Source organism: Mandrillus leucophaeus, unplaced genomic scaffold, assembly GCF_000951045.1.
Source record: "Mandrillus leucophaeus isolate KB7577 unplaced genomic scaffold, Mleu.le_1.0 Scaffold156, whole genome shotgun sequence".
Classification (NCBI taxonomy): Eukaryota; Metazoa; Chordata; class Mammalia; order Primates; family Cercopithecidae; genus Mandrillus; species Mandrillus leucophaeus.
In genome coordinates, this window is record NW_012101543.1 from 4,592,342 (window position 1) to 4,616,736 (window position 24,395).

The following is a 24,395-nucleotide window of genomic DNA, read 5'->3' on the forward strand; positions in this document are numbered from 1 at the left end:
AGATATATATATATCTACTGTATATATGTATACATGTTTCCAGAGTGAAAAACTCTTAACTCAAATTTGGGTATACAACATATTGCCTAACCTCATTGGATCTTATATTATAGATTACATTTAAAGCCATGACACCAGATAAGGTCATTAAGGAAGTAAATATAGACAGCAAAAGAAGATATTCCACAGATTGAATTTTGGAACACTCCAGCAATGAAGACTAAGAGCACATGACCACTGAAGTAGGAGGAAAACCAGGGGAGTGTGGTGAAACCAAGTGAATAAAATGTATCCAAGAGAAGGGCACATTAATGACATATAATTCTGCTAATACATCAATTAAAAGGAGGTCTGGATATTGATCACTGGATTTATTACTGTGAATGCCTTTAATGTTATTGATGAAAATATTTGCATTGGAGTGGTAAAGGAAAAAACTGATTAGAGTTGGTGAAAAATGAACTGGAGGAGAGGAAATATATACAAGGAATATGACTAAAATGTGGGCTTAGAAACATGGACTGTAGGAGCAGGAAGGAAGACAGCTAATAGCAATGTACATTTGGGTAGAGAGTAGATGTCATGAGGACAGAGTGTAATATTTCTCCCAATATTTCTGGGGTTTTTTAATTGAATTTCCTAGACAAGATCATCAGCTAATAATCAGGGTGCAAACAGAAATGAAGATTTGAGAGAGGTAAAGTGATTGGGTCATTAAAAGGTATTATGTCTAGCAATGCCTCTATGACTCAGTGAGTTTAGTGGTTATAAATATAAAATAAGCCCTAAGGTCATGTTACTCAGTTGTTCTTCAATCATTCATTTAAAACAGTGCGGATGGAAATACTAAGGAGAAAGAAAGTGGATTCAACTGAGGTGAGGTTTGCCTGGGAAGATCAATAAATTGAAAGAGAAACAGAAGAATTGAGGTTATACAGAAGGAAGTGAGTAAAATAATTGCAGGAAAAAATTCAAGTAAGGAGGAAAATGAGAATATGAGTGTCCTGGCTTGAATTGTGTCTCCCAAAAAGATATGAGCAAGTCCTGACCCCCTGTACCTGTGAATGTGACCTTTTCTGAAAAGAGAGTCTTTGCAGACCTTATCAAGTTAAGATGAGGTCATTAGGGTGGGCCTTAGTCAAAGATGACTAGTGTCTTTTTAAGAACAGAAGAAAGAGACATAAAGGGAGAAGATGGCCGTGTGGTAACAGAAGCAGCTGTTGGAGTGATACACCTATAAAACAAGGAATTCAGGCTGTCAGCAAACCCCAGGAGGTGGAAGAGGTAAGGAGGATTCTTCCCTACAGGTCTCAGAGGGAGCATGGCTCTGCTGACACCTGGATTTTTGATTTCTGGCCTTCAAAAGTGTGAGACAATAAAGTTCCATTTAAGGTCACACAGCTTGTGGTACTTTGTTACTGCAGTCTTAGGAAATGCTTTCATTTTTATGTTGTCTGTGGTTAATTTAACACCACAATGGCAGAGGTGGGTGGTTGTGATAGAGATCGCATGGTCCTACAAAGCCTAAAATGTTTATTATTTGTCCCTTTATAGATGTTTGTTAACCCCCTGGTCTAGAGTTTGGAAATGGGAATGAAAGGCTAAAGTAGGCCACAATCGAATGCAAAGGTGCATGTAAGAAGGTCTGAATAAGTGTAAAAATTATGTGCATTCAAAACAGTAACATTAACTGTGGACTCTGGAAATAAGAAAAGGAATCATGTTGGAGAGTGAAATTGAGCCAGTTGAGAATAGACCAAATTACATTCTCAGGGGAGAATTTCATTTCTTGGTGAGGAAAATTATGCCCTTTGGGTTGGTAAATATTATCTCCTCTTTAATAAAACAGTGGCCTGGCCACCTGTTAGACACTGAGAAGTCTAGACTAACACTCAATGTAGTCGGATGTTTGCTCACTATTTCCAATGGAAAAGTCTGGTTTGATTGTTAAAGTGAAATATTTGGCCTTTCAGAGTCTGAAAACACCATTGCTTCATTGCAAGGTTTAAGATAAACCCATTTTTCTTTTCTTTCTTTTGTAGTAAAATGTGCTTGAATAATATTGATTAACTATCCTGACCATTATGTGAACCAAATATATATCTCTCTATATATATATAAAATGATGATACCTTGCAGTCATTTTCTTGCAACGTGCTTTTGAATACATTATATAATTTAATCCTTAAAACAACCCTATAAAACTGTTTTTTTTAAACAAAAAAATTCTGCTTTACAAAGGAAGAAGTTGAGACTCAGTAAAATTAAGTGACCATCCCAGAGTCTCAGCCACTTAAGAGTAGGGTGAATCTTGGATAATTCTTGTAGCAAATTTATTTGTTGGTAGAAAACAAATGCAAACTAATACTGCTTAAGATCCTCTAAAGTTTTTCTCTTGGAAAAAGAATTTATTAGAATTGTAGACTTGCTCAGTGCAAGGATTTCTTTATCCTTGAAATTAGGCAGAATAAACAATGCCAAAAATTCAATGTGTGTTTTTTTTTCTGTTTTCAAAACTCATAGAAATTGTAAATATGAGCAATTGATCATGTCTCTGAGAATTAACTCTTTCTGTACAGAGCACTGCAGAGCTTTGATGTGACCTGATACTTCGTCCCTAAAGAGTCTAGAATACCAATGGAAAAGAAAACCATGTAGCAAATTAGCCCAAGAACCATTAAAGACAAAACAAAACAAAAACAAACAAACAAAGAAAACACAAGGATCCCAGTGATGTCCCTAAGGAATAGTTGGCTTAAAAACTTTTTGGAAGGAGGAGAGGTCTCTGGTATAAACTTCCGCCCTCCTCTGGCTTCTGTTCCCTTACCCTCTGCCCCCTGCGGAGTTGTGTTTTCTGGGAATCAGCAAGTAAGATCACAAGTGGTCTTTTCTTTTATTCACTCTCTCCCATAAAGAAAGCTTTATCACGTGTGGCCTTAAACTTGCAGCAAATTGCAAAGAAATGGCTCAAAGGCTTCAGCTCTTTCTGTGCCCTGGGAGCTGAGATGCACGTCAGTGGCCTTGCCAGCGTGGCCAATTCTCTGCTGACTGCCAGAAAAAAGAGGCCAGGAGGAAAGAGGAAAGAGAAGAGATTGCTCAGGGGTGAGACCATGCCCTTCATCTTTTCTTTCCCCTAATCTGCTCTGCCTGTGTTCACCCACGCTCTCCCCACCTGGCAAAATTGTTCAAAATTGCTGTGGAGTTTACCTCAGTTTCCTCTTTCAGCCTGTGTTGTGTGGTCCATCTTCTTGCTGAGCACATTGAAAGGAACTGGCTATCTTTGATCTCTACCTCCAGGTAAGACTTGGTTCTCTCATTTTATATTTTGTGACTAATACATCAGATTCTTATGGGAGATTAACCCTTAATTTATGTGCTATTTATGTTTTATCCATAAAAATTATCAGTGAAAGATGATGATCCCCTTGTTAGTTTGATGGAAATAAGACAGAAGATTGGTTAAGGAAATCAGATAAACTCAAATTTGAGTTCAAATTTTGAATCTCATGCTTGTAAGTCGTTTAGCTTTTGACAAGTCACTTAATTGCTTTGGGCCATCTAATTTAAACAATGGAATTCTAATACTATGCTTGTTGGGTTGTTTTAAGGATTACAAAAAGTACATACATCACCCAACACAAAAATAGTACTTATTAAATCTGAATCTGACACAAATAATTTGCATTGTTTGGGAAATTAGTTTTTAAACAACACACACTCCTCTCCAGCAACTGCCTTGAGGCTGTTTTTTAGCTCGTCTGAAGGGAGGCAACCTGGTGCCCAGAAGTCAAGCCCGGACAGAGGTTTTCCTCATGGGAGATGGCCAAGAGAAGACAGGGAGGAGCGTGGTTGCCTTTAGGACTTTCTCTGTGGCAGTCCTTGGGGACTGATTGCTGGACAGAGTCCGAATCAGTTGCAGAGCGGAGGGGTTGAGTACATCTGTGGGATCCAACCACAACCTTCATAAGCCACTTGCTCTCTATATTTAAAATTCGAAGGGTTGATTTTGAAACTCATGAGGATAGATTATTCAATGTTTTTGAACTAAAGGAAGAGAAACTGCTTGGCTTGTTTTTCTTTGGCCCCCAGAATAAGTTATGCTCCAAACCCAGGGTATTGGATGAAAACTGTCATATGTCTTTTCCTGGAAGAATCTATTCAAGTGGCCAGAGATCAATTAAGGATTTGCCAAATGCAAATCATTCTGAATAACTGTGTACTCTTGCTCTACTTCTGCAGTTGCAAATGAAGAGAGAGAGCCTTCAGGCCCCAAGGATCTTTCCATTCATGTCATTGAGCTTCCTTCCCTCTCTTTTTACAGGAGATGAACTGTAGCCTCCTTGGAACATACTACACTTGCAATAATTTGCGCATTAGCCATCAAGACACTTCAGTAAAGCTATGTAGTGCCAATAGTTTAAGCTGGATACTATTTTGCCCTAACACAAAGTGAACTGAGATGACTATATTTATCTTTCATTATCACTTTTGAATTTCAGTTACAGTGATTTTTCTGTCAATACCTCCATATATTAGATAACTTAAAATGTCCTATAGTGTCTCAAGTTTTTCAGTAGTGTTTTTAACATAATTATTTTTTCTCTTTGGCATTAGCATTCTAGATGTAACACTTTGGATCTTTTAAAGATAAATTTAGGATAAGTGATAGCATATTTTATTATTAAACAATTTATTTGTATTTTCTGGCCACTGGCTTTAATATTATGACTGATGAGAAATAATATGATATCTGAATCCCCAAAACAGAAGGCCAATTTGAATTATATAATTTAATTGTTTGAAGAAGATTGCAATTTAAGCCATAAATTTAATAATTATCCATTTCTTATTTTAAAACCTTTCTGGTTTGTATATCTCTTGCTTGGCAATGTTTTTACTCATAGTTTTGTAGTAAAGATATCTATTTAACATTGTCATTGTATAACTCTGTGTTTCCCAAACCCTGTTTTCCTTGTCCTGGCAAAATATTGTTCTAGAAAAGTAGTCCTAGTGACTCAGTAGATATAGGAAGTTGGCTTTTGGTATCAGATACTGGTAAGGAAGAATCTCTATATTCTTCATTTCTTAAACTTTGTTTTTTAAATCAGTAATAGATGCTGAATTTTATCAACATGTTTTTCATGTACTGAAATTCTATTTTTTATTTTGAATTATTCATGTGGTAATTTAGGTGAATAAATTTCCTGTAATTAACCAATTGTTTCATCTTTTAAAATAATTCTAACCATAGAACAAGAGTTAATTTGGATTTGCTAGCATTTTACTTAGAATTTTTGTAATCTGTGGGCTTGATCTGAAGTTTTCCTTACTGTGCTATCTTTGTGCTGTTTTGTTACCAAGATAATTTTAGTTTTGTCAAACTAATGGAGACAAAGATTATCTGTTTCCATTATCTGCTATCTTTCCTCAAAGAATATCCCTTGATAAAGCACTTCTGGTACATCATCTATCCTTAGTATCTTTGTTTAGGGAATAGTTTCAGAGTATTTTTGATAATGTCTTTCCTGACTATTTTCTCTTCTGGTTTTTATCAATAAAGGTAATGAATATTTGCTAGAAACTTAACCATTAAGTCAAGATATTAAACTTACTTCTACATTTGATGCATCTTCTTATGTTTTATACTCCTAAATATCTGTGTTTTATCTCATTAATATGTATTTGTATCTTTGTTTTTTGTCTTGATTAGCGTTATTAGCTCTTTGTTTTGCTTATTTTTTGTTTTTAAATTTTTCTGTTTCACTCTTCTTTTTCAATTAAAAAATTAAAGTTACGCATGCTTATAAAATGAATCTAAAAGCCTAATAATAATTTTTTTGAAACCAGACCCTTGCCTCATCCTTTCTTTACTCATTTCCCACTCCCTGGAGGAATCTACTTAACTTTTAAATTGTTGAAGTCCTCTGATGTTTTACCTTCTTATTATTAACACAAAGCAAACCATTTATACTACTATTACTTGATTTTTCAGTTTGAGAAAGTATGAATTGAAATGATGTTGGATGAGGTTTAGTAAACACAAAACAAGCATTGCATAAAGTCAAGGTGATATACACATAGTCAGAATAAATTTCTGCCACAATACACGAAATTTGACTCATAACATTATTCCTTTAGGAATAATATTATTCCACTTCTATGATGTGGATATAGAAGTTCTCTATTAATGTACAATTGTGTCATCTGACAATATTAGGGAGACTGAGAAATTACTTTGTTGAATTCCTTGATTTAGGTTAGATTAGCAGGCAGGCACTGAGCCATGTGGAATCCTAAAGAAGTAGGGGCACAGGATATGTAAATATTGATGTGAACAGGGAGAAAATAGGTTCAATGTGTGATCCCGTCCTGTGAGGGGCGGTGGGAAATTGAGCATGGGAAGCAAGGCTGTCTTTTTTAAGACTGATCAAAGACTGTTCTTTCACCTGAATTCAATCTAAGCCTGAGGCACAAATCATGTTGCTCCCTTATTTGTCAAACAAAAACAATACACAAATTGGACCTCTTCTCTTTTGTCCCATTTTAAGGCTCACTTTGGGTGCTACAGGAATCATAAGGTGGTATAAGGATCTATAATGAATGTAAAACTTTTCTATTTGTTTTGCTATGAAGACAGATTTAAAGGCTTTAAAGACTTTATTCTAATGAATCAATATTCAAATAGTTGAATTCCTCTTCTTCCTTTCCTGCTTGCTCCTAGTTTAAACTGGCAAGACCACAAAGTTAGCAAAATTCTGCCTCATTATTTATTCCAAAGGCAACACTTAAATTTATTCTTTGCCATAATGAGGCTTAAACTGGAGGGATTGAGAAAGAATGCTGGCTACAGAGTTCCAATAGCAGGATTAGTTAATCAGATATCCTGGTTGATTTTAATTGAAAACATTTGCCAACTTACTGTGACAACAAAAGGTAGATTCACTTTAAATTGGGTCCATAGAATTGTGGTATACTGTTGAATGAAAAACTTTAATAAATTGTGTAGTATTTATTTATTTATTTATTTTTACTTTACTTTAAAAACTAACTTTGACAGATCAGAGTCAAGGAATGTGTTTATAATGGACACTTCATCCAAAGAAAATATCCAGTTATTCTGCAAAACTTCAGTGCAACCTGTTGGAAGGCCTTCTTTTAAAACAGAATATCCCTCCTCAGAGGAAAAGCAACCATGCTGTGGTGAACTAAAGGTAGAGCAACCAAGAAGTAAATAGTGTTGATGCTCTTAGTTTTCTGTCCAGATATCTTCTATATGAAGTTAGAATGAGCATTGTTTTCTCCTTTTTAAAAAACGATCTTAGATGCAATTTACTAAAACCACACCTTGCCAGGTGGTGCAAGCAATCTCTGGACCTGACCATGTGGGTTAAATTACTTTCCAGGGCTCATTTAAATGCCCCTCCTAAACAGAAAAGACAGAAATAGTAGAAACTACTATTTATTGAACTTCTGCCATGTGCCAGATATTACGGCAAGCACAGATATAACATTTAATCTGTGAAACATCACATTACTCCCATTTTGCAAATAAAAATGGGAATAATGTTACAGAGTAAGGAGAAGAGCTGCTTTTTAATGCAGCTTTGTGTGCTCCTATTCTTTCTTTATACAAATATTCACTCAACAAATCTCTGTTTTTTTCATATAAATGCTAACCTTCCCTATGAATGTTCTGTCACAGTTCTATGTCTAGCAAAATATATAAGCTGGATATCAAAGACATGTTTTCCATTGAGAAAAATATTGGACTATGAATTTAATAAGCATAAACATAAACACAAGGAATAATAGTTGCACTTTTTCAGTCTGTACATTATGTTCCCTGCTGGTGCACGCACCACCCTGTGAAATACATACTCTCAAATGCTGGATGTGTTATAGGATGTCAGTTGTGTGGCTTATGGTTTCATTTACTTTCTTACCAATGAATATCTCACCATACACTGACTCTTTGATGTAAGACTCCTTTGAGTGCCCCTCTGGACCAGAGTGGAAGAAGACAAAGGGAATTCAATACACATTTCGCATAAAAATCAAATATATATTTTAAATTCCAAGAGAATTTGAACTTTTGAAAATGTACATGTGCTTAAGGCTGGTGGAAACCTTGATCAGTGTTTGAATTTCAGCGAGAATAAAGTTGATATCATACATTGTTCTTTGTTGTTTGTTTTGTATTTGTTTGTCTGTTTACTTAGTTTCCAACTGTGTGTCAAGCTGGAGTCAGACTAAGTGTGACCTGTCATATTTTCCAGGTGTTCTTGGGTGCCTTGTCTTTTGTTTACTTTGCCAAAGCATTGGCAGAAGGCTATCTGAAGAGCACCATCACTCAGATAGAGAGAAGGTTTGATATCCCTTCTTCACTGGTGGGAGTTATTGATGGTAGTTTTGAAATCGGTAGGTATTACAGATGCCTGACTTTAATTTTAAGCCCAAGATCTTATAGGCGTCGCTACAGGACATCTTCTGCATTCTGTTGTCTGCTGGGATCTGATTCTATTCATAAAATCTTTTTTGGGGGGGACAGAATTTGCCATGATCTTATTCTACAGGAGAGGCAATTTTCTCAGAGAAATCAACAGTAAATTTTTCTCCCAAGGTGTTCGGTATCGTATGGTTCACACAATTCAGAGTTCCACATCAGAGTAAGTGACTTTCTTGGCGAAGAGGGTGAGATGCTAATTGGTATTTTGAGTTATAAATATGTAGAAGTGTCTTTACAGAAGAGCAATACACCCTGGGAGCCCTATGATTCAATTTTAGAGATGTGGAATAATCCAAATGCGCTCGACAAGAATTTACTGCAATGATGAAAGAAGTTACATCATAAAAGGGATTTTTCCACCCAGTGGCCAAGAAAGAAGAATAAAGGAATTCTATTACCCAGAGCACAAGATTCGAGCAGGCAATAAAAATTCAAATCTCAGGTGTCTTTGGTTAGCAATTGACTATAGACTCCTTAGAAATTAAAAAGACCGAGTAATTTGAGTCACTGTTTTAGAAGTAATTTAAAGAGGATAATCCTAGTTAGTCTGCTTCCTGAATTGATAAACTAAAAGGCTTTAATTTTTTGTTGAAGTAAACAAAACAGTACCCTCTCTGGTCCTTAAGGCTTGTTTAGATTCAGATATATGCTATAGTAAAACCTCTAACTGCTCCAATTTTAACTTTACCTGGTGAACTTTCAGAACAGTGAATACATATTTTTCAACCCCTTAACAATTTATTTCTTTTTGTACATACTATGTGTTTTGGTTCTCACTCTGAATATCACAGAAAAAAATAAAATGAGTAAGTAACCTTTTGCCTTCAGGCATTTGCTTCCCAAATTCATCTTTTGTCATCCTTCCAGAATGACATTTCTTAGTGCCAATCAAATTTTAATGTCCACACAAATTACTGGGCAATCTTTTAAAAATCTTTTTTAAAACCTGATTCGGTAGGAACAGAAAAAAATTCTGAATTTCTAATAAACTCCTAAATGATGCTGATGCTTCTAGTCAGTTGATCACACTTTGTGTAGCAGGCTTCCGAAACATCTGATCACATCAATCTTTTATGTAATTTGCTTAGATTGGCCCAGATGGTTGATTTATTCCTTGAGCCCTGTTCTACTGATGGCCCTGCGCTGAATGAAGGGCCAAAGAGAATCAAGGTAAAGGCTGACACATTATATCATGAGAGGAAACAAGGAGAAAGAGGTAACTGGTGCAGATAAAAGAATAGAGCAGATATGAGCAGGCAAAACATTACATATCATGATGTTTTGATGTTTTTCTCACTCTAGATTATTATATAAAAATATTTCAGAGCTGAAGAGGCATATAAATGATTTAGTCCAAAGCTTTGTTTGGGGTCCCAGGTCCTGATGCAACTTGAGAGAAAAGTCGATAGACAGTACTAAGTTTTCACCGAAAGTAGCAGAAACCCATGACTCCAAATTCACATTAATTCTTCTAGACTATTCTACGTATATAAATTCTTTATTGGATCAGTTGCCTTAAAATGGCTTAAAAGTTCTCTTACTTCCATTGAAAACCTTCATCCCAAACATCACAGGTTTGCCCTAATTATTTGAATTACATAAATTTCCAGACAAATGACTTTCCTGAACATAATCTTAATTTATTTCTTTTGCCTCTTTTTGCATTCCTTCCTTCCAAGGTTCTGGAACCAACATCATCCTCCATCTTTATGTTATTTGTATGTGGCAACTTTGTTGAAATTCTGTTAGTTTTAATTGATTTTCCATGGAAACTGTAGAGTTTTCTGGACAAATTGTCTGAAACAAAATATAATTTCGTATCTTTCTTTGCAACTCTTAGATCTGTTTTTTGTTGTTGTTGTTGTTGTTGTTATTACCTTATTACATTAGCCTCAGTACTGTGTTGAAGAGAAGCATTTACAATGGACATCTTTCTCTTCTGTTTGACCTTGATGCAAATACTTTTAAAATTTTAGCATTAAGCAATATGCTTGCTTTGTGGTTTTGATAGATACACTTTAAAAGCTGGTGTGCTCAGATTTGTTTTTCCTACCATAAATGAATGGTTAATTTTATTTAGTACTTTTACGATGTCTATTAAGTTAACTATGGAATTATTCCCCTTCCATTTGTTATATAGGGATTTAATTAATAATTTATTTTTACTTGGTGTTACTCTTGTACTAGTATAATAAATTGCACTTGGTTAGGATATTTTTATTTTTATATACTATTCAGTTTGCTAATATTTTGTTTAGGATTTTTACATCTATCTTCATAACCAAGTTTAGGCTCTAATTGTCTTTTCTTATACTATCCTTGACCAGTTTTGGTTTTAAGAAAATAGTAGCCTTACAAGATGAATTGAATAGCTTTCTTTCTTTTCTGTTATCTGAAGTGTGTGTGTGTGTGTGCACGTGTGCATGTGTGTGCATAGAGAGAAAAAGAGAGAAGAGAGCAAGAATATGTTACTTTAAAGTTTGGTAAGACATATTTCTAAAACTTTCTGTACCTGTTTTTTTGTGAGAGGCTAATGATGGTAGATACGGAAAAATTTGTATATCCAATTTCATTTTTTAAAGATTTTGTATCATCATTTACATTCCAAGTGTATCTCCTGAGATCTCAGAAAAGATATTAAGGAAGCAAAAACTTTGATAGATACAGTGTGTATGTGTGTATATATATATATATGTGTGTGTATATGTATATATTACAGATACTGAACTCATATTGTCTTGTATATGATATGCCCATTAACATAACACAGAAATAGCCTGTAAACAGGAGTCCTTTATTGTGTGGTGTTGGTGAAGTGTAGGCGAGAATAGGAGAGAATTGCCTATAAAGTCACAGTCAACTTTCATTTTCTGTTGGTTTGTTTATTGTGGTAAATTAACAAACATATAGATAGATTATCAAAATAATATGATGTACAATGTCTTCTACTAAATTCTTAAATTTCAAATGAGAAATCTTGTGCTCAGTTATTAGTTTTTTAATATGAACATTAAGAAGAGCTTAATTCTTCTTGAAGCCATAAAGACTAGGACCACTGTTCAAGTCATGTTTCTCACTATCACTCTTATTATCCTCAAGCCCACAAAAATTACTGCTTTATTTCCAATTTACTAAAGCTGGCAATGTGAGTGAACAGTAGTAAATTAGATGATTGCTTACAGATATAGGGAAACATGCTTTTGCCCCAAAATTGGAAATGAGGAGGACTTCAAAGCAAGGCCACGCATTAGCCATCACAATCAATTGCTGGGAAATTGTTAAGATCTTACTCTATCTAGCACTGTACATCTTAAAAACTAAATATCTCAAATAAATACAGCTAAAGCTTTAAAGTCCCTTGAAGTCTAAAACCTTAACAATGTTTATCAAAGCATGTTCTAGGAATCATCTCCATCAACACACTGGAGTTAGTATTAGAAATGCAGATTTCTTGGCCTGACCCCAGAGCCATGGACTCAGAAACATTTGGTATTTGCCAAGAATCTGCATTTTTAACAAGTTTCCATTTGCTTAACCATTTCCTTTCAGTATTTTTACGCATAGCAAAGCCTGAGAGATATTACTTGAAGCGTGTTTAATCACTTATCACCATCATCAACTAAAAGTAATGTATCACATGCTTCAGTAGAGACATTTTGGGAAACCATAATTTCTATTTTCAAAAAAACCCCAAGAGTTTTAAACCATTTTTCACAAAAGAGATAGATGGGCATATTTTATGGAGATTTTGTATTTCATAAAATTTGTGTTATAGACATATGTTGTAGTTATATAATTGATGTATACCTGAAGTTGCCTATGTGGAATAATTTTGATTTCTATTTTGAGTCTTAATCTTTTTGTACAAAGTTTATTAACAAATCATAAAATATCATTTGTGTAAATGTGTTTCATCATTTTATTTCATTTAAAGTGAAGTACAGTCGTGTTTAATTTTTCTATAAAGGATATCAGCTAAATAATTTGTAATGTAGTTCACGAGCAGTTAGAACACTAATAGAAGTTTTCACAGAAATTTTAATGAATAAAGAAAAAATATGAAGTTTACTTCAAAATTACTAAAAAATATTTAAGAGAGAAACTAAAGGAAGCCTTCTAGAATTTGACTTACTGATCAAATATTTTACAAGGACAAATAATTAGAATAATTAGGTTGGGTGAAGTGAGGTAGAAGGATTGAATTAAAATATTTCGATAAAGGGATGAGGTGATTGAAGTAATGAACATGAGAATTTCAAGAGTCATATCGGATTAAAGGAAAAAAATTAAATGATGCAGAGATGGCTTAGTCAAAAGAAAACATTGCTTGGTCTGCTATATACATTCATTCGGTTATGCTGTTGACTTCTTTCTAAGTTCTCTAATTTATGATGTTTTATTCTTTTCCTCAAAGGGAATCTCTTAGTTATAACATTTGTTAGCTACTTTGGAGCCAAACTTCACAGGCCAAAAATAATTGGAGCAGGGTGTCTAATAATGGGAGTTGGAACATTGCTCATTGCAATGCCTCAGTTCTTCATGGAGCAGTAAGTCTAAAGCAATCATCTTTTCCTTGCCTTTCCAAACAACTGCATTTCTCCCTTTTATGATGACAATTAATTATGTAAATTTAAGCTTAATGCATGATAACTTTGTCTTACTTTTATTGCATTCTCTTTGGATAAAATTTCAGAACAATTTTATAATTTTTCTTCTGACAATAAACTGTAAAAAAACTGATAGATTACTGTATATTGATATCAACAAGATTAAAGAAAGATTTTACCAACTATGCTTTGAGTCAAATGCTTTAATTTAGCTGTGGAGGCAAAATATGTAACTGAAAATAAATTAACATGTGGTAAATGTCAAATAGGTAATTAATGAACACTACAGATAATGAATTCTGGATTAGGGAACACTGGCTGGTAGATAATTAACTCAGGGATATATTATCAACTCAAACAACTATTCAGTGTCTCAACAGTATCTCTTAGACCTTTATCAATGGAAGCGAGGTGTCTGTATCCTCTAACCCTAAAGCCTACTTTTGGTACTTTTGTTAATACATGCACATGACTTTAGTAGTTCCGAAGATTTTTACCTATATCATTTTTACCCTTATAGTAACCTGTGGGGTAAGAGAACATAGTTTATCTTTTTTACTTTAGAGCTAAGGACCAGACACCATGACTTGAAGAGTTTTATGACTTTTGTAAATTTAGGTGTCTTGTAATTATGGAACCAGAACCCTAAAACAGGTCAGTTGACTTATCAAGCAGCAGTCTGCATATATACCCATGTCACTGCCTTTCTCTGTGTTTGTCTATTGCTGATAAAGGAAATGACTACCAAAAGGTTTCAAAGTAAGAGAATATTTTAGAAAATTATATTTCAAGTGATACTTTATTGTCCACTCTAGATCATTGTATCAGGACAGTTTAAAGCTGGAGAGACTTAGAAATGATCTCGTCTGAACTTTTTCTTGAATTTCTAGACCACTTATATAAGTACAGTCAGATTTGGACCTCCCTAGCCAATCTATCAAGGTAGGGCCCAGAATTCTTTGAGAATTTTCTACCCATTGGGGTGAATTCCTGGGACCCTAAATTTTCAGTTGGGGGGGTTCTGTGGTTTGGGGCTTCTGCCTGCTCTTTGGACAACCTCCTTCCCTAGGTCAGAAGTTTCCTTGATCATTGAGATTCCACAGAAATGTTATATGTGTTCAGCCTGTAGAAAGAATGGAAAAGAAGAATGAGAAAATGGGTCTCCAACCTGCCTAATTCCTGCTTGATCTTAGTTGCTGTTATCTGCCGATTCATTGAGCCTCCATGTGACAGTTTACTCAGGGGGAAAAGCAGTTCCACTACTGAAACAATTAAAAACGTGAAAGTAGTCACATAGGATACATAAATCCATTACTCTAGACTTAAATCACTCTACAGTGGATCAGTAGCTCTTCCATGTGACAATGGCTACATTACTTAATTTTTCTAGGTCTCACTTTCTGCATCTTAAAACAGGTATTAAAAATAATTCCTAGCTCATAATGCCATTGCAAATATTAAGTGAGATGACACAGGTAAAATGCTTATAAAGGTTACCAGCCTAACTAGTAGCTGTGTCATCATTGTTGTCTGTTATCAATCCTTTTAGCTAATTAAGCCACCTGGTTTTAACCAGCAATGGTTTTGTCTTAAAGCTGCTGTATACAGATGATTTTATTACTTTAAGTTAGTGACAAATATCGAATACCCATATAAGAAAATCAGAGGAAAAAATGTATTAAAAAGAAGGTCGGACAACCAGACAGGCTAGTGTTGACAAAGGATATCGAAGGGACAGAGACAGATTCTTATCCAACATTTTTGATATGCTAGAGGATATATTTGTTTATTTATTATTTAATATACTTGCCAGGTACAATGGCAGATAATGGAGCTATTTCTGTGAGAAAACAAAATAGAACAAACACACACACAATTCTTCCTTCATGAGGCTTGCTCTCTACTGAGGACTATCACTCTAATTTCTTTCCATCTTTACACAACATTAGTCACTAACTGGGTACTTATCCAAAATGTGATTTTTGTTCTCTAAGAGATAACTGTGCTCTGTCTCCTTTACAGAAATATCCTTGATGTCCAACAAAAGCTATTAATCATGGATAGTAACTATTGAGGGCCTATTCCTAATAGGCTGTTTAGTTTTATGTGTTAGCTCATTTAACTTATTAATTTAGCAAGTATATATATATATGTGAAATATATATATACACACATATTTCACACATATATACACACATATATATTTCACATATATATACATTTCAAATATATATATATACACACACATATATATATATAATTTTTCTAGGCAGTCAAGAAAGAGTAGTGACAAAATAATCCCTGCCCTCATAGATCTTCTGAGGAGGAGACAGAAAATAAACAGATAAATACAGTATGTCAGAGAATGGTAAGAACTACAGAGAAAAATAACCCAGTAAAGACACATAAGGAGTATGTGTGGTGGGTTGGGGGTGGTTGCAGTATCAAGTAGGGTATCAACATATGGCTCACAGAGTTCATGATATTTGAAGAAGACCTGATAATAGTAAAGAGGACAGTCATGTGGATATCTGGGGAAGAAGACTTCTAGCCTGAGTGAACAGTGAAGGCAAAGTTTCTTTAGTAGGAGGAAGTGTGGCGCATGGATGACCTGCAAGGAGGCCTGTGTAGCTAAAAGGCAATGATCACGGGGAAAGCACAGAAGATGAATGCTGAGAAGTAAAAGGGAGTGAGAGAATATGTCAACGTTGTTTCTCACTTTGATGGGCATTTGAATCACCTGAGGCTCTTGGTAAACTGCAGATTGTGATTCAGTGGCCCTGGGGTTGGTGCTGAGATTCAGCTGATGTTGCTGGTCTGCAGACCATCCTTTGAGTCGTAAGGTTAAGACAAGCACAAGTATTTAGTTTGTCCTCGGAATGAGATGTGAAGTTGTGAGAAGGCTTTAAGCAGAGTGACATGATCTTACTTATATTTTTAAAGGATCACACTGACTGCTGCTTGGAGAATTGACTCTGGTGGGCAAGCTTGGAAGCAGGCAGACTATTTAGGAGGCTACTGTAAAATTTCCTACATCAAAGTCAAGAGTGCATCAGTCAGGAGTTGAATGCAGGTCGGAACTAAAGCTAAAGCCCCTAATATGAAAGCATTTATAATATTAGTCCCAGATTTACATAATTACACCTTTGTCTCTTCCTCAACAGAGTTTAGGTACAGACCATATCCATAACTCTCATTTTACAACTAAGTCAATTAAAACCTAAACATTAATTTTTTTAGAGTATCACAGATAGCAGTTAGTAACAAAAGTGGCACTTAGATAAGGTACCAGTTATTTGAAATCAAAATAATTATGATACTTGCAACAGTAACCTGTTGTCAGCAGGAACTGAGTTAAAATAATGAAAATTTTTCAAAATACTCCATGATCACCATCCGTACTTACTTCAATAGTCTTGAAGCATCATAACAGTCAATAGTTTCTCGGTAATTATTAACAAAATAAAATTATATTTATCATGACTTCAATGGTAAATGTTTCATGTGTACTTAAGAATCGAAAATAGTCAACCTCATTGAGTGATTCTTAACCTACTATGGTCAGGGAACCTTTGATAAAATTATAAAACCTGTAAACCTCTTCTCTTAAGCATTCACATAAAAACATACATACAAAAATGTTCTTACATTTTCAGTGGGGTTCATCAACCCATTGAGGTGTAGACTGCACAAAACAGATTTAAGGTAACCTGTTCATCAACTTGAGTATTTTAATAATGCCATACATCTTTTCTTTACTATGCTGAACAAACTGTTCTTTACTATTAATATGCCAGTGCATACTCCTATGAATACTAGCCTTTGGCCAAATAGTGCCTGAATAAAATGAGAATCAAGATGATATTGGGATGTTTTCTTACCAGATACCTCTCCCCCAAGGGGTACAAAGAGTGTGGAGAATGTGGCATATGAAGGGTAATTTGAGTGCAAGAGTAGAACTGGGGGATTGTAGATTAGCATTATCACGGGCCGCCCACTAAGCAATGGCCCTTTATCCCAGCTGCTATCATAACCTCATAAACAGGGGAACAGGTGGAATTAGAAGTAACTTGTGGCCGGGCACGGTGGCTCACGCCTGTAATTCCAGCACTTTGGGAGACCGAGGTCAGGAGATCAAGACCATTCTGACCAACACAGTGAAACCCTGTCTGTACTAAAAATACAAAAAGTTAGCTGGGCATGGTGGTGGGTGCCTGTAGTCTCAGATACTCGGGAGGCTGAGGCAGGAGAATGGCGTGAACCCAGGAGGCGGAGCTTGCAGTGAGCAGTGATCCTGCCACTGCACTCCAGCCTGGGCGACAGAGCAAGACTCCATGTCTTAAAAAAAATAAATAAATAAATAAATAAAGTAACTTGTTGCTATACAAGTAACCAGCAGAGAAAAAGCAGAATATCATCAGGATAAAGGGTACAAAGTGTGTCATTTTCCATTCTCCAGAATCAGCCTTGTAATTCGACTACATTTACAACTTTAAAGTATGCTTATGGCAATACATTGTTTAATTATGGCTCTTTCTCTGACTCAGAAAAAATCATGCTTTTATCAAGTCGAATACTTTTTCACCTGGGGGGAGGTGATTTATAGTCATTAGTTTGCTTTAAGATGAGCCTCTGTGAGTACTTTTTACTTTTATTTTGTGTCATTAATTGACTGGCCCAGGTATGGTGCAAAGCACGGGTGTCCAAATTTTGGCTTCCCTGGGCCACATTGGAAGAAGAAGAATTGTCTTGGGCCATACTTAAAATACACTAACAATAGTTGATGAGCTAAAAAGATTGCAAAAAAAAAATTCATAATGTTTTTAGAAAGTTTATGAATTCATGTTGGGCTGCATTCAAGGCCATCTTGGGCCACATGCGGCCCACAGACCGCGGGTAGGACAAGCTTGGTGTCGAGTCTATGAGCTAGATCTTCTGGCTACCTCTTCAGCAAAATCTGCTGTTAAATGCTGGCATGGTTTGGTGAATTAGATTCAGAGACAGCTGCAAGCTCAACCTGGCACCCTAACGATTCATAGAGTATACGTATAATATTCTTAGTATGATGTTAATGAGTCTATCATGAAGAAAACATTCTTCTTATACAGGTACAAATATGAAATATATTCTCCTTCCTCCAATTCTACTCTCAGCATCTCTCCATGTCTCCTAGAGTCAAGCAGTCAATTACCAGTTTCAGTGATGGAAAAATCAAAATCCAAAATAAGTAACGGTAAGATCATTTTTTTGACTTGACTAAGCAAGCTTTTTAAAAAAAGACTTTATATGTGCTTTAGGATGGACAAAAGTATCTATGATTTTTGCTTCCAAAAGCTTTACTACTTAAATTGAGATATCACAATGCCATAAAAATTCCTAGAATATAAAGCAATGTTTGATTAGATCCTAAGAAAATATACCAGATGATCAAATCTTTTGGAAAAAAAGGAGCATTAATTGATAGCGCCTGGGAAAATCTTTCAATGCTTCTGAATAAGTGGGTCTTGAAAGCAGGGTGAAACTAGTTTAGCACATACAACTCTCAATCCATTGCTCAGCTATGAAAGAAATAAAATTTTTCTCATAAGTCAATTGAATTTCTGTGTTCAGCTACTTTTTGTCAGAATGACAAAAATGTAATCTCAATTTGTCCCTAACCTCCCTTTTTGTCCCCAGGGGTTATTTACAATCTAGGGAGCTTACATAAAAGTAAAATGGACACCTGTTGGGGGAGCTCTTGGTGTTATCAGTTCCCTGCCAGCTTAGATATCTAAAACCCCTGTGGTCACAATGTTGGGTCATACTTGTCACCATGGGCTATCTTATGTCCATGTTCATACTATTTTTTCTCACAGCAGCTCTCTCTAATACGGAAGTGGCCATCTTAGATACATGGAAATAGTTATATTTTTCACCTGAGCTAGGATGCAGGAATTTTATCAAAGCGTCTAGTGTTCTAGATGGCTGATGCATACGGCACAGCAATGCTTTGTCTGAGACACCCTTGGGAATATAGGGATACTCTCTTCTATATCACTGTAGACACCGGAAGTCCCGCGAGTCAAAGTCAGGAATCTGAACTAGACTGAAATAGAATCTTGCCTCCTGCCTGAGCTTCACCTGGCCGAGGTAACACAGGTTTTCCTTACTCAGAGTAGCCATGAATTTATCCACAGGTGTTTACTGTGTCTCTAGGACTCAGTACAGGCAGGGAGAGCAAATCCCCTCTTCTCCCTTCAGCTTCCCTTCAGCATCAATATGCTCCACAATCCTTCCCTGCCACCTCCCGATTTCACCCACTACTCCTAACCGGAGGAACCACACTGTATACAGGCAGAATGGAAGCCTTTTTAAAATTAATATGTACCTGTGATCCATCCAAATCTCTTATCTATTCCACAAGATCTTTTCACTCCCCTAATATTCTCATTAGTACTTTCTGTTGAGATGTCTTTTTTTTCTGGGCAATGAACCCTGTCTGTCTGAATGAAGGGAGGGGACAAAGGACTAAAAACATATGGAAATGTGGAAGGAGAAGGAAGGGAAGAGCACAGAAATGTAAAAAATTTACCCTCTCCTGCTGTATCAAAAGAAAGAACGCATTCTAGACAAAGAGGAGAATAGGAAAGGGGGTAATAGATATGTTCAGGAGGATGCATTCAAATCAATGGACAAGAACAGCATCCTTGTTTATGTAAAAATGTAACGGATAATAAATATGGCTTAGGTTCAAATAAGAAGGCAGGGAGCTGACTTAAGGGCTTGCAGTTTCATCTGTATACAATGTACAGTCAGGGAAGGTGGTTTGTTTTGAAAGAGACATGATATAATGACAGCACAACTAGTTAGGAAATAGTTAAACCTGTAATGTAAAAAGGTGAAAGGTGAAACAGAGACTCAGTAATTAAAATGTTTTTAATAAAAGGACAAGTTAGCGGACAGATGCAGAGAAAAACAGACAATTATTTTCTTTCCTTCAGGTGAGGTCCTGTTCCCTTAACGTCTGTTTCCTTAAGCATAGTGGACACAAGGCTCACCCTAAAGCTGATAATAAGGACCTTCTCAAAAGTGCTCCACATACAATCCTCATCTCCCCTACAACACTCTACAGCAGAGCTGTCCACAGAACTATCTGTGATAATGGGAATGTCTTATATCTTTGCTGTCCAATACAGTAGCCCCTAGCTGCAGGCGACTGTTGGGTATTTGAAATATAGCTAGTGTGACAGAAAAACTGAATTTTAATTTTATTTAATTTCAATGTTAATAGCCACGTGTGGCTTATGGTTACTGTATTAAAAAGCACACACCTAAGATGTCTACACTTCTCTACTACAAGACTCTCCTACCAACAAGCTTCTTAGAATTATACAATTGCTAGGGCTAGAATATACATTAGAGTTAATTTTAGAAAACGAATTCATATAGTATTTTTGGAAGCAGAATAGAAATCCAGACAAGTGAAAATTCCATGGTCATTTGAACTTTTCTAGAAGAAGCAGAGTCAGATAGAATCCACATGAGTGCAAAGGAGTCTTTGCTGTTAATTATGCAGTCTGATTCACTTGCCCAAACGTGTTCACCTTGGATCTTCGCATAATCTATTCTTCACAGCCAAAAATTACTTTAAGAGTTATTAACAGGTAAAGATAACTCCTACTTCATAGGATTGTTAGGAAGATTCAATTAAAAAATGCCTGCAAACCAGTTAGTTCAGCACGTGGCAGAGAAAGAACATTCAGCAGTGATGATTGTTGGAGGTTGTTAACATTATCAATTTTATTAAAACACCTAAACCTTCAAAGCTATGTTTCATTTATGATATGAGGGTAATTATCCTAGTGCACATGATCATATTAAGACATGAGTTTTACAAAAGCATTTAAAAATGGTTAGCATTGAATTTTACTCTAAAAATGCTGTCAAAACGTTTTTGTTGGAATAACTATACTGCTCAAGTATAGGGATTTATCATTTTTATGTAAATTTGTTTCTAGAGTCCTAAAAATGGTTATTCACTAACAAATAAATATAAATGTAGGCAATACTGCCCAAATGTTGGAATATCAACCATATAAAAATTCGAATTTCAGATAAAACTGAGTGAACGATAAGATTACTAGTGATTTCTGCTGAAAAACAGAACTAAAAATTAAGGTGAGAAAGACTTTGTTCCAAATTTTCTGTTTTGCGCCAGATAGATATTGAATGTCATTGTAGTGTGGGAACTCAGATAGCTCAGGGCAGGAATGAAATGGAAAGGAGAGAATAAAAAGTAAAGGGATGAGGAGCAAGAAGCAATAGAGTTCCTCGGTGAAGTCTCTCGGAGATTTACTCTGCCTAAAAGGTTGAAGATATAAAACATTTTTAGAACTTGACCAAACTGCCATCAAATTATGACTATTGCACAAAAACTCCTGCGTTCTAGTTCAGTTTAAGATATATTGTAGAAATGTAGAAATGCAGAATAAATATTTAATTTTTATAGTGATCTATTTTCAATCCTCTGGTTTGCCTTTCTTTCAAGAATGTGAAGTGGACACTAGCTCTTCCATGTGGATTTATGTTTTCCTGGGCAATCTTCTTCGCGGAATAGGAGAAACTCCCATTCAGCCTCTGGGCATTGCCTACCTGGATGATTTTGCCAGTGAAGACAATGCAGCTTTCTATATTGGTAATACTGACATATTGCTTCACTTAGCTTCTTGGGAAGAAGGGTGTCTAGTTTTCTGAATTCCACTCTATGCTAGATTAAATGTGGAAGCTTTGTATACTTCATATCCAACTCCTTTGTTTAGCTCACACATTTCTGAAGTGCACACTTAAGATTTGGATGATGAAGACGCCACAGTTAGAGGGATCTATTGCATTAGAAAGGGAGCATCAGATTAAAAGAAAATAACTGTGAGCTCAACTGCAATGATGTATGACCTTGTGAAGCTTCGTGGGCTTCAGGTTTCATAGGTGATTTTTAGTGGGTTAACTATACAGCTAAAGCATTTAGGTATTTTAGTTTACTTAAAAGTTTGTTTCTTGAGCCCTAGAAACTGCTTTCCATTTGATGAGCCCTAATTATTTTAAGCTATGAGGGATAGGCAACGAGAAATCTTGAGATCTCAAAAGCAGGTAGAAATGGATAAAGATAATTATTAAAAAAAAAAAAAAAAAAAAAAAAAAAAAGAAGCAAGGCATGAGGCTACCTCATCTCTGGAACACATTCCAGTAAATAGACCAGTAACTAAAAATCTCAAAAACCAAAATAATATAGCAGAGGCAAACTCCTAAGGTAAGATGCATCTACACAGCATTTTTTGGTTTCCTCTGATGTCTTAATATTAAGCTAGAAACACACGTCAGTCTCTCCTTTTTAAATTTTTACTGTACCCTTTCCTATGGTGTTGACACACATCAGTCTTGATTTCTTGAAATTCTGATCTTTTAAAGGTCTCACGTTCAGGGACAGAAAGGCAAGATTTAAATTCATTGAGGGGATGCTACAGCTAGGTCCACTGTATAATCTTGCCCGGGCTATGCTCTGCAGGACTCCAAGGGGTGCTGGTTACACCCAGATAGGCTATAGTTAAGATCACAGCTCTTATTCTAACAGAAAACTCCAGTAAAATCAGGAACTGGAACTGCAACAAACACTTCATCACCTGCACTAGGCAATTACTCTGGAGACTGGAGGAAAGGTCACAGCCAGGAGAAGCATACAGGTGCGTAGGTGTCCCCTTCTTCTCTAGGAACTCAGGGCTTGTTCTCTTTTCCCTCTGGTAAAAAGTATCTAGTAACTGCTGTTTACTCTTCCAGTTAACTTAATCTCCCATGAATATGTGTGTTTTAAACCTTGTGGTGAAATGAAAGACAGATTGGAGATGTTTGGAAGGGAAGAAGTACCTTTCTGGTTATTAGAAATGGTGTCCTTTAGGCCATCTGTTCCACCTATCTATGAAGGTTGACCTGAATGGTCAAGAGGGTTCCAGAGAGCACTTTTCCTGCTCCACATCCTAGTACCTTTGTTAGCTGGATCTGGGGATCTGCATAGGTCCTGCTCTCACTAATGATCCCACAGAACCTCGGAGTGAATGGATGCAATTTTTTACTGAAGTGGAAGAAATCCATTTGAATGTCAAGCCAAGTCTTATGCTTAACTGAATGTAAAATGTTTTTGACAAACTATCAAAATTAATACAATTCCAATTTTTATCAATGGGCAATCTAATCCTAGGAAATACAGTTTGTTCCATTTTGGAAAGTTAACTTCCTCAGAGTATTAATGTTATTTTCTTACTAAGACATACTTAATGCCTTAAAATTGTTCATTCTTCTCCCAAAGCAGTGAAGGATTATTTTCTGATTCAATGTGGTTTTAAAGTTGACTAAACACATGCAAATGAGCTAAAACATTTTGAGCTACTGACTGGATCTCACATTTCTTGTTTAAAATTGTATTAATTTATCAAAGTAAAGAAATGACAGCTTTTTTCTTCCTTTTCTTTTATTGGTGCAGGGTGTGTGCAGACGGTTGCAATTATAGGACCAATTTTTGGTTTCCTGCTAGGCTCATTATGTGCCAAACTATATGTTGACATTGGCTTTGTAAACCTAGGTAAGGGAGTTTATTTTTTATTTATTCATTTATTTTAGTTACTGTAACTTTTTAATGGGAACGGTGTGGAAATTATCAAATTGCCTTTTTATAAAATGGCAGTCATAATCTTTCATAAACTAAAAATTTATTAATAATATAGTTACACAGATTAATAAATGGAATACGAAAAATAGGTGATGATTAGAACTGGATGACCAATGATTTGTTATTAAGATGTATCCTTTTTCACATCTGATTTGTCAGTTTAAATGCATTCTAGCATAGTTAAGACTGAAAACTGTAGCTACTTGTTCCTTCTTGTTGGCTTCAGGTGTGTCAACATTTATTACAGTTACGTCAATTAATAATGTATTTGGGGACTTGACAGAAAGACCAAGGATTTAAAGTCTACTGGCAACCAAACAGCCCTTCTTTTTGTTTTTACTCTACAAGTCATTTTTAGGTGGAAACATATTATAGCATATTATCGAGCAAGACTGGCTTTTCTTCTGGGATATTGCTTGTGTAGGAAATAAATGGCAGAGGGGACACTGATCTTTTCATAGCTAATAATTTGTTTCTATCTCTGTGAGATGCACCCTCTAGAAATAGATGGCACTTGTCAGTTTTTTTTAAAGAATGCCAAGAGATCCGTTACAAACTAAACAAGTTTCACTTAAAAAACAAATGT

General features: G+C 35.6%; 1 protein-coding gene across 4 annotated transcripts in view; it reads left to right on the forward strand.

The window, feature by feature from the left end:
* Nucleotides 1–2,844: 2,844 nt before the first annotated feature.
* Nucleotides 2,845–24,395, forward strand: part of SLCO1C1 (solute carrier organic anion transporter family, member 1C1) — a 63,374-nt gene continuing 41,823 nt past the window's right edge. The window contains exons 1-8 of one of the 4 annotated variants that reach the window (XM_011975463.1): nucleotides 2,845–3,102; nucleotides 3,226–3,297; nucleotides 7,058–7,211; nucleotides 8,277–8,418; nucleotides 12,921–13,053; nucleotides 18,222–18,346; nucleotides 21,641–21,787; nucleotides 23,624–23,722. In XM_011975463.1, coding sequence (XP_011830853.1) covers nucleotides 7,083–7,211; nucleotides 8,277–8,418; nucleotides 12,921–13,053; nucleotides 18,222–18,346; nucleotides 21,641–21,787; nucleotides 23,624–23,722 — 775 coding nt within the window. In that variant the 5' untranslated portion in view covers nucleotides 2,845–3,102; nucleotides 3,226–3,297; nucleotides 7,058–7,082. Of the gene's footprint in view, nucleotides 3,298–7,057; nucleotides 7,212–8,276; nucleotides 8,419–12,920; nucleotides 13,054–18,221; nucleotides 18,347–21,640; nucleotides 21,788–23,623; nucleotides 23,723–24,395 lie in introns of all 4 variants that reach the window. The other 3 variants (XM_011975465.1, XM_011975464.1, XM_011975466.1) reach the window with 3 other exon arrangements.